Consider the following 13,483-nt stretch of genomic DNA (forward strand, 5'->3'; position numbering starts at 1 on the left):
CTGAGGAAACTTGCCTTTTGCCGGAACCAGATTAAGGATAGTGTAAATGAGGCCAGCATCTCAGTGCAAGAGGTGTCACTACAGTCCCTGGTTCGAATCCAGGCTGCATACCATCCGGCCATGATTGGGAGTCCCATAGGGTGGCGCACAATTGGCCCAGCGTCGGCTAGGCCGTCATTGTAATTAAGAATGACTTGCCTAGTTAAATATAAAGGATAAATATATATTTTTAAATAGCCATATGTAATGTTCTCTCAATTTTTTCAACACTGTGCAAATTTCAAGTCTGCTGAGCTCAAAGAAATATATATTTTTTTACATAAGAATGTGTTTGTTTCTATTATTGTTTTTCTTTTGGTGTACTGATGCGTTTTATGTGTATGCAGGGCTCATTTGAGAAAGAGACCTTCCTCTCAGCATGAGTCCCTGTCGAAATAAAGGTGAAATCAATAACAAATTGATACATTTCAAACCAGAGTTGTTTTCCCATTTACAACCACTAGATAGCACATCCAGATAAAATTGAAATACTGTAAACTTTGCCTGACTACTCAAACTGAAGTTTGGGCAGCCAGGCAACTCTTGGCCTACATTACAAGTTACAACATGATCTGAAAAAAAATAAGAACAATGTATCAATGTTAAGTGTTCACTGTGCACATGGGATAGAAGGAAAATATAATGACAATGTTTAGGCTAACTCTTTAAACTTCAGAGTAGGTCTAAACACTATTATACTATTTTTAACTCACAGTATTGCTAGTAATATACAGTATCAAAGGTTAATCATAAGATTATTATTAGTTTATTCAGTGCATTGTTGTCTAACGTTAAATATGAACAGAATGATTTGCCCTCAATCTAGCTACAGTAGCAGAGTACAGTAATCTGTGAAGCTCCTCCCACGTGTAGTGTTTTTCTGTAGTGTTCAGTTGGAGGGGACGAGTGCTTGGTCGACATTTTAGCGCTGCATCATCAGGACTGACGTGGGGACTACGTGGCTCGAGCCATCCACTCCTACCATAATTAGTGACGAGTCTGACTACGTAATTTATAACTTTGGTAAGTTATTACACTGTAGCCTACTCGCGGGACAAGCCCAGAAAAAAAGGAGAGACGAGACAGAACGTTCACGGTTTACACTGACGCATGGACAAACTTTCGATTCGCAGTCGAATCTACTTCCTGCTTGCTAGCCAGCTGAACAACTTCATGCACAGAAACAAATGCAACAGTGTTTGGCTTGCTAGCTGACATGGTATACAGTGATAATTGGCTTGCCAACCAGTGACCGTATATTATTACTTAACTTTTTCTGTAACTCCCTGCTACTAGCTAGCTGCTAGTCACATTATCTAAAGCTAACGTTACCACCTCTAATGCTTTTCGGTGCGAGTCGCAATTTCTATCGGAACAGCTGCATAGCTAAACGACACAACTCCATTCGCGTTCTCTGTCGTTAGCCAGCTACTGAAGAAAATACATTGTGGTTGTCAGCAATAACTTTTAATGTACCCAATGTATCTTCTTTAGGTGCTGAATATGGCTACAGATGTAGCAGAAAGTTTCATATTTAACAACCTCGCTACAGGTACAAACTAACCAGTTCAGACAGCTTAGAAACAAGACTCCTCCCATTTCGAATTCAGACAGGCACCTGTTTGCTCCATGGGGGGGAAAGTTTAGTGAAAATATGAACCAAGGTCCAAGCAATAGCAACTGCCATATTTAACACTACATTGCATCGAATACATTCATTTGATTCACAATCACATCAACATTTTGGTTGAAGTGTGTTCTTGTAATGCTTGACTTGAAGGCCACTTGACTTAAACTTTATGAAGAGTTCTTGGAACTTTGATGGCATATCAGAGGAGGCTGGTGGGAGGAGCTATAGGAGGACGGGGTTATTGTAATGGTGTGAATGGATTCTATGGAACGGTATCAAATAAATGGAAACCACATGTTTGATTCTGTTCAATTTCAACCATTACAATGATGGTTACAAAGTATGGTTACAGCACAGGATAATACCTAACTTTGTGTACTTTGGGACCAAGTACTAGACTTTTGACTACTTTAATACACATATAGGCTCCTGAGTGGCAGGCTCCTGAGTGGCGCAGCGGTCTAAGCCACTTCATCTCAGTGCAAGAGGTGTCACTACAGTCCCTGGTTCGAATCCAGGCTGTATCACATCAGGCCGTGATTGGGAGTCCAATAGGGCGGCGCACAATTGGCTCAGCGTCATCCAGGTTTGGCCGGGGTAGGCCGTCATTGTAAATAAGAATTTGTTCTTTGCCTAGTTAAATAAAATAAAAAGTGAATTTGTCCCAGTACTTTTGGTCCTCTCTATTTCTAAACGGTTCACCCGATATGGATGAAAATACCCTCAAATAATTAAAGCTGACTTATAACCTCATAGTCATTGTATAATTTCATATCCAAGTCAAATCCAAATCCAAGTCAAAAAAACGAAATGGTCACTGTCCCAATAATTATGGCGCTCACTGTATTTTAAAATAACCTTAAACTTATAAAAACAAGTGAAGTAGATTAATTGTGCTTAGCCTAATTCCCTGACATTTCCAGTCCGATGACCATGGACACAGCGGTTGCGTCGTCAAAGCAGGAGGGACGTTTTGATGACTCTCTGTCTGATGAAGATCCAAGTCAGAGTGAATCCAACTCACCCACTACAGTAATCACTCAGGTAGATACTTTGTGAAGTGTGTGTTGTGGCCAATGTCACTCATCATCACTCTTATAATTCAGATGTGTATCGACGTCTAAATAGCCTGGTCCCAGATCTGTTTGTGTTTTTGCCAACTCCATTACTCATTGTCAAGCAAAACATGACAATAAATGACAAGGCGTTTGCATGATGGCACAAACGGACTGGCACTCAAGCTAGTTTAGACGTACTGATGATAGAGTTTACTTTCCTCAAATATTTCTCAAATATTGTTTAAATTGCTTGTAAAACAATTGGACATCTCTCATCTTCCTCTAGGTTTCAGGAACAGGAGACTCCGCTGGCATGACAGTGGTGCAGTTACCTAGTGGGCAGACAGTTCATGTTCAGGGTGTCATCCAGGCTCCTCAGGCCTCTGTCATCCAGTCACCACAGATGCAGAATGTGCAGGTAGCTAATAGAGCTCCATCCCTTCCCTTTTCCTATATAGTGCATTACTTTTGACCAGTGATCTATATAGGGAATATGTGCCATTTGGGATACAGCCTCAAGTCACTCCTTCTTGGCTAAATTCAGTCAAATCTGCATTGTGTTATTTTACTGAGTAGTTATTTTTCCCCATAGAAAAACCAAAGAATGGTTTTATGTACTTGTAGCTATAGTTTCTTAGCCTGGGTGCCAGTCTGTTTGTCCCATCATGCCAAAATATTGTCACTCTTTGTCATTCCAAACATGCTTGACTTGACAATGACAGCATTGAAGTTAGCAAAAGCACAAAGTTTAACCTTCATGTACAGAGAATGTTGTATTGTGTCTGACTGTCTCTAAGACAACACACTGTCTGCTTTCATTAGACAAATCAGCACATGATGTCACCCTAGTTGTCCTTTATTCTCTAAATTACAGAGAATATGTCCCAAATGGCATTCTATTCCCTATATAGTGTACTACTTTTGACCAGAGCCCTGTGGGGGAATAGTGTGTCATTTAGGAAACAACCTGAGATTTCTACTATTGTCCAAATTTGTTTTCAGCACTGGGAATGACTTTTATTTTTCAGTATTCAGTAAGGTATTTTAAATGGAGGGAGGTGACTGTACACAGGGATCATATCTATGCATTACTTTAAGACTTCATAGTGTTTTTCTTTGCTCCAGATAACCTCCATAGCTGGGCTTGAAGATGGGGAGTCAGCAGTCACAGACACACAGAAAAGAAGAGAGATTCTCTCAAGACGCCCATCTTATCGGTTGGTAGACATAAAAACGTCGCAAATATGAAACAAACATTTTTTCCCCCAAAGGACACCTTATTCCCTATATAGTGCACTACTTTTGACCAGAGACCTATGGGCCATGGTTAAAAGTAGTGCACTATAAAGGGAACAAGATGTAATTTGATTAACAAGCAATGACATTTCAAAGCAATCGAAGCAGAGTAGTTTATTACGTGCTTTCCTCTTTCAGAAAAATCCTCAATGAACTATCATCAGATTCCTCCTCAATTCCGAGAATCGAGGAAGAGAAACCTGAAGATGAGGTTCCATCCTCCAGTGTGCCTTCAGTTCAAGTGCCAACTTCAATCTATCAGACCAGCAGCGGCCAATACAGTGAGTTTCATTAGGCTCTTGTCAAAAGTAGTGCACCATACATGGAATAGGTTGCCATAGTTAGGACGCAACTAGGGTCAAAATGTTGACGTGCACTCACTATTGTGACATTAGGGGTTCTCCCCAAAGAATGTAAGAGTTGGTGATGCACGGGTTGACTCATAACCGCAGTTATATCTGAGGGGTGGGCGGGTTTAGGGTTATTAAATATTGTGTGGTTGAATAAAGTGAAAACAATACCTTAAAAAATACCTAAATGTATAATTTGTGTGCAAATTATATCTATAGGCTAAATTTAGTTTTTTTTTCAATGATTTTAGGCTATCTGGTATTAGTGCGTAAGCCTAACCTTTAGGGCCAAACTGGACACGTACCAAATAGACTACACGCCTATCACCAAATGCTTTTAGGAACGGGCAGAAAATGTTAACGTCGATCCACAGATGCAAAAAGGACAATATTGACATTTAATTAAATAAGAGAAAAGCAGCAAAATGAAGAGTTGAAAATAAAGAGAAGGGAGGGACTGAAAAGTAATGTTTGGTAAAGATTTGGTGAAGTGGTAAAAGAGGATGATAGCAGTGTTATGTTGTGTGTGATGATAGCATGTCAAGGGAACTGTAACCTAGTGTTCAGATGGGTTAAATGGAAACTGAAATCTGGACACTGACTGTAGGTCTATAACCTCTCGCACAGCCTTAACAATAACTCCTGCAGAATTAAGCATTTCTTGCAGGAAAATTATAAACCCAATGGAGGCTAAATGTTGACTTGGAAACAGGAGTGAAAAAATAGGATTTCTTTCTTTCACCATCTTGAGAGAATGCTAATGCATGTATCTAATTATAGACAAGACACCTCACAAGTCCTCAACTGGCAGCTTCATTAAATAGTACCTGCAAAACACCAGTCTCAACATCAACAGTGAAGAGGTGACTCCGGGATGCTGGCCTTCTAGGCAGAGTTGCAAGGAAAAAGCCATATCTCAGACTGGCCAATAAAAAGAAAAGATTAAGATGGGCAAAAGAACACAGACATTGGACAGAGGAACTCTGCCTAGAAGGCTAGCATCCCGGAGTTGCCTCTTCACTGTTGACAATGAGACTGGTGTTTTGCGGGTACTATTTAATGAAGCTGCCCGTTGAGGACTTGTGAGGCATCTGTTTCTCAAACTAGACACTCTAATGTACTTGTCCTCTTGCTCAGTTGTGCACCGAGGCCTCCCACTCCTCTTTCTATTCTTGTTAGAGCCAGTTTGCGCTGTTCTGTGAAGGGAGTAGTACACAGTGTTGTACGAGATCTTCAGTTTCTTGGCAATTTCTCGCATGGAATAGCCTTCATTTCTCAGACCAAGTATAGACTGACGAGTTTCAGGAGAAAGTTATTTGTTTCTGGCCATTTTGAGCCTGTAATCGAACCCACAATTGCCGATGCCCCAGATACTCAACTAGTCTAAAGAAGGCCAGTTTTATTGCTTCTTTAATTAGCACAACAGTTTTCAGCTGTGCTAACATAATTGCAAAATGGTTTTCTAATGATCATTTAGCCTTTTAAAATGATAAACTTGGATTTGCTAACTCAACGTGCCATTGGAACACAGGAGTGATGGTTGCTGATAATGGGCCTCTGTACGCCTATGTAGATATTCCATAAAAATCAGTTGTTTCCAGCTACAATAGTCATTTACGACATGAACAATGTCTACACTGTATTTCTGATCGATTTGATGTTATAATAATGGACAAAAAATTTGCTTTTCTTTCAAAAACAAGGACATTTCTAAATGACCCCAAACTTTTGAACGGTAGTGTATATATACTACGTGATGCTCGTCAAACATCTCATTCCAAAATCATGGGCATTAATATGGAGTTGGTCCTCCCTTTGGTGCTATAACAGCCTCCACTCTTCTGGGAAGGCTTTCCACTACATGTTGGAACATTGCTGCGGGGCCTTGCTTCCATTCGGCTGAATGGAAGCAAGGACATTAGTCCCAACCTCACTAAGAACATTAGTGAGGTTGGGCACTGATGTTGTACGATTAGGGTTGGCTCGCAGTCAGCATTCCAATTCATCCCAAAGTTGTTGAGGTCAGGGCTCTATGCAGGCCAGTCAAGTTGTTCCACACCGATCTCGACAAACCATTTCTCTATGGACTTCACTTTGTGCACGGGAGCATTGTCATGCTGAAACAGGAAGGGGCTTTCCCCAAACTGTTGCCACAAAGTTGGAAGCACAAAATCGTTGAGAATGTCATTGTATACTGTAGAGTTAAGATTTCCCTTCACTGGAACTAAGTGGCCTAGCCCGAACCATAAACAGCCCCAGACAATTATTCCTCCTCCACCAAACTTTACAGTTGTCACTATGCATTCGGGCAGGTAGTGTTCTCCTGGCATCTGCCAAACTCAGATTTGTCTGTCGGACTGCCAGTTGGAGAAGCGTGATCCATCACTCCAGAGAATGCGTTTCCACTGCTCCAGAGTCCAGTGGCGAGCTTTACACCACTCCAGCCGACACTTGGCATTGCGCATGGTGATCTTATGCTTGTGTGCGGCTGCTCGGCCATGGAAACACATTTCATGAAGCTCCCAACGAACAGTTCTTGTGCTGACGTTGGAACTCGGTAGTGAGTGTTGCAACCGAGAACCGACGATTTTTCAGCACTAGCCGATCCCGTTCTTATAGAAACAGGTGTGGCTGAAATTGCCGAATCTACTAATTTGAAGGGGTGTCCACATGCTTTGGACTCAAAAGTGACACTGGCCCTTTTCGGGGCCTCCCGCGTGCCGTAATCCACAGCACCACCTTCTGAAAAGATCCTGGGGAGAACCCTGACATTCATTTTTATATCCAGTTTGTGTTATTGTGTAAGAGATCTTAAACAGAGGATTCATTGTGGAGGCCATATTCTCCAGGTTACAGTTGTGCATCAATAAGCCAGTGACCTTACCTTCCATAAAGTACAGTACTTTCCTATATTTCAAGAAAAACAATCTAATGGACCAAAACGGCTTGCTTAGAAGCAGCTGATAATCAGCTATTTGTAGCAGTGGTCAGAAATGCACACTCCATTTTAGCTCTGCATATTTACTATTTATATTTTAGTCAGATAACTTTTAGTAAGATTCACACAAACATCCACAATATACCTCTGAGTAACCCATCACTTCTAAAAATGTGTGTCCCTCAGTTGCCATCACCCAGGGGGGAGCCATCCAGATAGCCAGCCCAGGCAGTGAGGGTCTGCAGGGCGTACAGACTCTGGCCATGTCCAACTCTGGTACCCCCCAGATCCTGCAGTATGCAACCCAGGCAGGGGACTCAGGACAGCAGTTCTTCTCTGTACAAGGTGGCCAGGTGGTGATACAAGGTAGGAACAACAGTACCTAAATGAACTCCATTTCGACTCTGGTCAAAAGTAGTGCACTATGTAGGGAAAAGTGTGATTCATCAACGTATAGGTTTGCATTAATTTGGTAAATGAACAAAAGGAAGCTCTTGAAATGGCTGGAGCTTGACTAGTTTGTCTCTAAAAAGTGTCAAGTTTGACTGGTTGACCCTGTAATGTTACTATGGAACCAGTGTTATGATTTAACAGTAGAATATATTCAAATTATGTTAGTTAGAGTAATATCCACCAGAGTAATGTACACTTTTTTTCCATGAGGGGTTTCAGTAAAATGTCAGTATTTTTGTCAATCCAATAACTGGAACATTTACGCCTTTTATTATTTTAAAACCTCTCTGTTAGGCTACTTCTTTATTATGCTGAATTTATTGACCTTATTTTTCAGAGAAATTTATGAAAAGCTTAATAATCATATAATAATATCAAGTAGTAAAAGTGAATCCCCAGGGAATGCTTCAATCAGGGTGCTCACATTAGTACGGCTGCTGTCACTTGGGCACAATATCCTAATGTTTGTTCTACGTCGCTTAGTTGCGTCATATGGTCTAAAAATATCCAGCTAACCCTTCCTCCCTCCCCTATCTTGCTGCATTGTGTTGCTCCACTTTAGCATTTGATCCAGGAGCAGAGCAGGGGAGGGGCCTAGAGGCAGAGTGTCTTATTGACATCAGCAGGTCCAGTGATGTCATTGTGATGTCAGTGTCCTTAATTGTAATTTTGTGCGAAGTTGATGGGTGTCCACTCCATGTAGAGAGCAGGCAGGGAGAGAGAAAGACACACAGTCAGATAGAGAGAAAGTGTGTAATACTGTGGATCCCAGATTGTTAGAGAGTAGAAGATATGGCTGTTACTGGAGATGAGACTGAATCAGGTATGTAACTATCTTTTAGTCTGTTTTCCTTTCTCAGTATTTCTCACTTTTATTTTTATAGCAAGTTAAATGTATCATGCTGGCAGTGATAGACAATGTATACCTGCATTGTTGTTCAATTCAGAGATGTACTTGCATTGTTTCTGTATTTAGAGGGCTAAATACATGTTTTTTTGTGAGTAATTACATGAAAGTTTGGATTGTTAAGTGTCTTTACAGAACTTTTAGAATTTATTCAAAAGTGTGTGTAGTCTACCATAGTTATTAAGTCATAGCAGTTGGCTTAGTTGGAAGCCTCGAAAGCTGTGTTTCAGAGTATTTTTTATCAAGATACTGTATTTTTAAGAGAGCATAGGAAACCAATAGCAAACTGAATGACGTGCACTGACTAACTAATTCAGGTTAATAGATAGCTACTACAGAGGCATCCTGCCCACATTTCTCTCTTTCTGAGACTTGAAAACATTACAAGAGTACTGTATAAATTACCATTCAACATTCCTATAGTGAAAAGTTAGACATTATGTTAACCGAACATGGCAATAAGTGTTTAGTTAGCTTGCTCAACCCAGTTCCTGTCTGTCTGCTTGCCCCCTAAAACACTCAAAACAGAACACTTCTCTGGAGCAGCCAGGGAGAGGAGGGGGGGGAGGGGTGACGTTGACGTCACTCCGGTTTCCTGGAACCAGATGGGGCCAGGCAAATGAGAATGCTAACTGTCGAGTGAGACTCACATTGACGTCAGCTGGGAGTCATACTGTGATTCCAGACAGAACAGAGCCCTCTGTGGGAGCAATGATCACAGCTTCAGCGCTACCAGCTTAGTCATCCACTCCGATAACGACAGGAGAGAGAAGAATTCAGCCTTGTTTATCCCTTTAGATCTGCAAGCTGTTACTTGCTCACTCTTGCGTTAAAACACAAGTGCAGTGGTGGCATTTGGGCTATTAGAAATTCATAAATTAAAAAAATAGTAAAATGTTTTGTTGTGAAAATATAGTTGTTTTGAATAAGTGTTTATTCTTGCCATATAAGGATGATAGTTTTCTCCTGTATTTACTTTGGAGTATCAGAAAACGTCAGAGACATTTATCAACATACTAGTGGTCAGATCAGAACCACATTCCAAGTACAAGATTTGTTTGACCCAAAAATGAATGAATCAATAGTGAATCATCACCAAATAATGAAACGTAGGCTACAGCCAGTGCTACTGTCTTTTCTCTTTCACTTGGATGGCAGTTATCCACTCAGTAACCAGAAAGACGATTGTCTTAACATCATCTGACAAAGACATGTCAAGGAGGTAGTTGTAGTAATCCACACCCCACCCCCGGACAGTATACTACAACATTCTATAGAAAGTACTACACATGATCAAGGGATAGTTTAGTGTGTAGTATAGTATTCTACTGTATACTACAGAATTCATTAGTAAGTACTGTAGTATTCTATAGTAAACTGTAGTATTTTTTCATGTGGGTACTCAAACCTCACAAAGCTAGATCTGTGCTTAGGCCTACTTCCCCTAATTTGGCACCTGTGCTGGGATCGTAAATCTGTCTGTAGTAAAATAACATTTAAATGAGGTTTGGTTTGCTTAATTCACGGTCCGTTGGAATCTGGGCTTGTCTGGTTGTTTTAACAGAAAAAACATTAAACAAGTGGTCAGTTGTTGTTTTTTGTTATTAAATGGACCCATCTACATGATTTGTGTTCAGCGTTTATGTCTAATTTATGGTCGCTTATCCTCTAAGTAGATAGAAGATGAGAAATCTGTGTGATTGAAGGGCTGGAGTAAAAAAATACAGCACTTGGTTTTTGCCCCAGTGAGCTAAATATAGGTAAGTGGTCAATGCAAGTGATAATTTGTTCTCCAGTGACCACCTTGTTTGAATAAATTACTTAATCACTTCCAATTCTGATGTCCTGTCTGTCTGTGAAAATGATAAACTTGGTTAAAAGAAGTACTATTAAAATGAACCCTGGTGTTCTGTCTGTGTCCCCTAGCTGCCACTGGAGATATGCCAGCATACCAGCTCCGTTCGCCCACCTCGTCGGGCCTACCCCAGGGTCTGGTGATGGCTGCGTCCCCAGGCTCCCTGTCCATGCACAATCCCCCGATGCACACTGAGGAGGTAACACGCAAAAGGGAGGTCCGCCTCATGAAGAACAGGTGAGACAGACACAGGTTGCGTCCCAAATTGGCATCCTCTTCCCTGTATGGTGCACTACTTTTTCTCAGAGGCCCTGATTTAAAAGTAGTGAACTATATAGGGAGTCGGGTGCCTTTTGGGACACATACTAGTTTTACTCTGTTGCTCTGAATTTGGTCCACAACTGCAAAAGGGGAACAGATTTCGAAATCATTCATGGTCATCATTCTCAGTTTCCTGTAGATTTTAAAGCACCCCTTTGATAATTGATGATCTATAAAGGTTGACTGGATGTTATGGGAAGTCTCTAAAGTGTTTTTGATTGGTGCTTAGAGCTGGGATTTTTCCCACTGACCGTCTCTTACTCTGTCTTCTCTAGGGAGGCTGCAAGGGAGTGCCGCAAGAAAAAGAAAGAGTATGTCAAGTGTCTGGAGAACCGTGTGGCCGTGCTGGAAAACCAAAACAAGACCCTCATTGAGGAACTCAAAGCGCTAAAGGACATTTACTGCCACAAGAATGAGTAGCTGCCCTCAGCCTTGTGCCAGGAGAGAGAGAGAGATCCTACTGAGAAAGAACAGGGTGGAGTTTACAGATTGACTGCTGTAAAAAAAAGACTGGGACAAAAACTACTTTCACTGTCTTTGTTTCTCGTTTACTCCGCTTGTTTGGGCCCAGTCAATTTGATGCTGCACCGGAGGTTGTTAGGTGGCCATAGGCTTGTGCTCTCCGGGCTGAAGTCAAGTCCTGCTCCGGACAGGACCCCTGTCTGTCCTCGCGCTTGTATGTGAATACACAAGTGACGCCCAGCCGCGTTTGCTTCTGCTGTTTGCAGGGAGGCAGCCAATGAGATGCCAGCCTGCAGAGGAAGAGGAAGTAGATATGCTTCCTGAAGGCACACCGCTCACCACCATTGGCTCACCGCATTGGAGAAGCTGAAGCTGCGGAAGAGCCTCACTATCAGCCAGCAAGTTCACATTAAGTGCAGACTCACCAGCAAGCCAACCTACCTTAGCCTGAGTGCCAGTCTGTTTGTGCTGTCATGCCAAATCCTTGTTACTTTTTTTTATCACATTTGGCTTGACAATGAAAGCATTTGAGTTGGCAAGAGTACAAACAGATCTGGGACCAGGCTAAACCTATATATCTTTGCTTGTCACTGCTAGCTACAGTTGTTCTCCTTAAATTACTGTACTTCTCTGCTCACCTTGGCTGTTGTCAACATACCTTTTGTTAAATCAGATGGACCTCTTCTTTCAGGACAGGACAGTGTGACACTTTCCGATATAATTCGAGTTTTGAAATTCTATATTTGTCCGTTTGAGTGTTAATCGGGGTTGTCTAATGACTTCACGTCTTACCTGAATCAATGTATAAGACCCAGTGTCGAGGATGTGAGTATACGCCTTTCACTTGGTCTCTTTTCAAACAACACAGTTCAATTTAAAATGTAAAATTAACATGGCGTGGCCCTCGGATGAGTGTATATTAAATAATTATATATTTCTAGCCATTGGAGGAATCTTATCTCACCAAGACCATCTTGAAATGACTACTGCTTTACCACACAAAATTGCTACATTTGATGTTTACTGAATCTCACCAGTCATTGTCCCCTTTGTCTGTGTCTCGGAACAGTACTGTGCTCTGCCAGTGTACTGTACAAAAGAACCACGGAAAGTGCTGATAAGCTGACGTTTGGGTATTTTGATACTTGTTATAAACGTTTTATATGAATTAGTTGATCATAACAGATATGATATGTCCCAAATGGCCCACTATTTTCTTTATAGTGCACTACTTTTGACTACTTTTTTGTTCTATGGGCCCAGGTCAAAATTAGTGCACTAAAAAGGTAATAGTGTGTCAGTTGGCATGTAAAAATAGAGTTCATGACTGCTCTGTTTGAAAGGTATGGCCATGAGAGCACAGACCTGACTATGATGATCATGATGCAGCTTCGTTTTCTTTCCTCACACCAGTTCTGCTTGCTTTCAATTTCCTGATAACCTTTCTGTTTAAAGGTATATGTCTTTTTGTATGTTTGTTGTCAGGCCAGTGGTTTTATAATTCAGGTGAGATGTAAAATACATTTGATCTCAGTAAAAGTTTTGGTTAAAATTGAAAAGTATGTCAAACAGGTTAGCTCTTAAAACCAGACGTTCACCTCATGTGTATTGATCCCTCTTATGTTTGAAGATTGTCAAAATATACTATTTCTAATAAAATGTCCATACCACAGTATGAATTATAGTGAAATTATTTGTTAGATGAATCCTCAGTCAGAAAACGACACACTATATGGACTGAAGTCTGTACCACACAATGCCTTTGGGCTCACCTCTGAAATAACAAGCACAAGAATGAACACAAATACTAACCAACATCATTTCTCTTCACCTCAAATACCTTAACTCTGACATCACAACATTTCACAACAGAAGTGTTACACCAGACACCTTAGATCCTCATGATGCTCTAACATAATTCATTATGATACTCCAGGCATCAGAAATGCATATAAGAAATAGATTTTCTCCCCAAGGAATATCACCATTATATCACACAGACTGTCACACCCTGATCTGTTTCACCTGTACCTGTGATTGTCTCCACCCCCTCCAGGTGTGGCTTATTTTCCCCAGTGTATTTATCTCTGTGTTTCCTGTCTCTCTGTGCCATTTTGTCTTGTATGTTTAGTCAAGTTAACCAGTGTGTTTTTCCTGTATTATTTTTTGGGGTT

General features: G+C 41.0%; 1 protein-coding gene across 4 annotated transcripts; it reads left to right on the forward strand.

The window, feature by feature from the left end:
* Positions 1 to 922: 922 nt before the first annotated feature.
* LOC129823660 (cAMP-responsive element modulator-like) lies at positions 923 to 12,981 on the forward strand. 4 transcript variants are annotated; one of them, XM_055882547.1, is made up of 8 exons: positions 923 to 1,062; positions 2,593 to 2,713; positions 3,014 to 3,145; positions 3,853 to 3,944; positions 4,162 to 4,304; positions 7,498 to 7,677; positions 10,598 to 10,763; positions 11,123 to 12,981. In XM_055882547.1, exons 2-8 carry the CDS (start codon positions 2,597 to 2,599, stop codon positions 11,265 to 11,267), a joined length of 975 nt encoding a protein of 324 aa, XP_055738522.1. In that variant the 5' UTR covers positions 923 to 1,062; positions 2,593 to 2,596; the 3' UTR covers positions 11,268 to 12,981. The 4 variants fall into 4 exon arrangements, with proteins under 4 accessions (XP_055738522.1, XP_055738523.1, XP_055738525.1 ...); XM_055882550.1 differs by lacking the exons at positions 923 to 1,062; positions 2,593 to 2,713; positions 3,014 to 3,145; ... (1 more) ...; positions 4,162 to 4,304; positions 7,498 to 7,677 and adding exons at positions 7,731 to 8,587; positions 10,348 to 10,431; XM_055882548.1 differs by lacking the exons at positions 923 to 1,062; positions 2,593 to 2,713; positions 3,014 to 3,145; ... (1 more) ...; positions 4,162 to 4,304; positions 7,498 to 7,677 and adding an exon at positions 7,729 to 8,587.
* Positions 12,982 to 13,483: the final 502 nt, after the last annotated feature.

The sequence above is a fragment of the Salvelinus fontinalis genome, chromosome 26, assembly GCF_029448725.1.
Source record: "Salvelinus fontinalis isolate EN_2023a chromosome 26, ASM2944872v1, whole genome shotgun sequence".
In the NCBI taxonomy this organism is placed as follows: domain Eukaryota; kingdom Metazoa; phylum Chordata; class Actinopteri; order Salmoniformes; family Salmonidae; genus Salvelinus; species Salvelinus fontinalis.

Coding starts and splice junctions, on each gene's coding strand:
- LOC129823660 (XM_055882547.1), top strand. CDS start 2,597: ATGACCATGGACACAGCGGTTGCGTCGTCAAAGCAGGAGGGACGTTTT. Junction 2,714..3,013: donor CCACTACAGTAATCACTCAG/GTAGATACTTTG, acceptor ATCTTCCTCTAG/GTTTCAGGAACAGGAGACTC. Junction 10,764..11,122: donor GTCCGCCTCATGAAGAACAG/GTGAGACAGACA, acceptor TGTCTTCTCTAG/GGAGGCTGCAAGGGAGTGCC.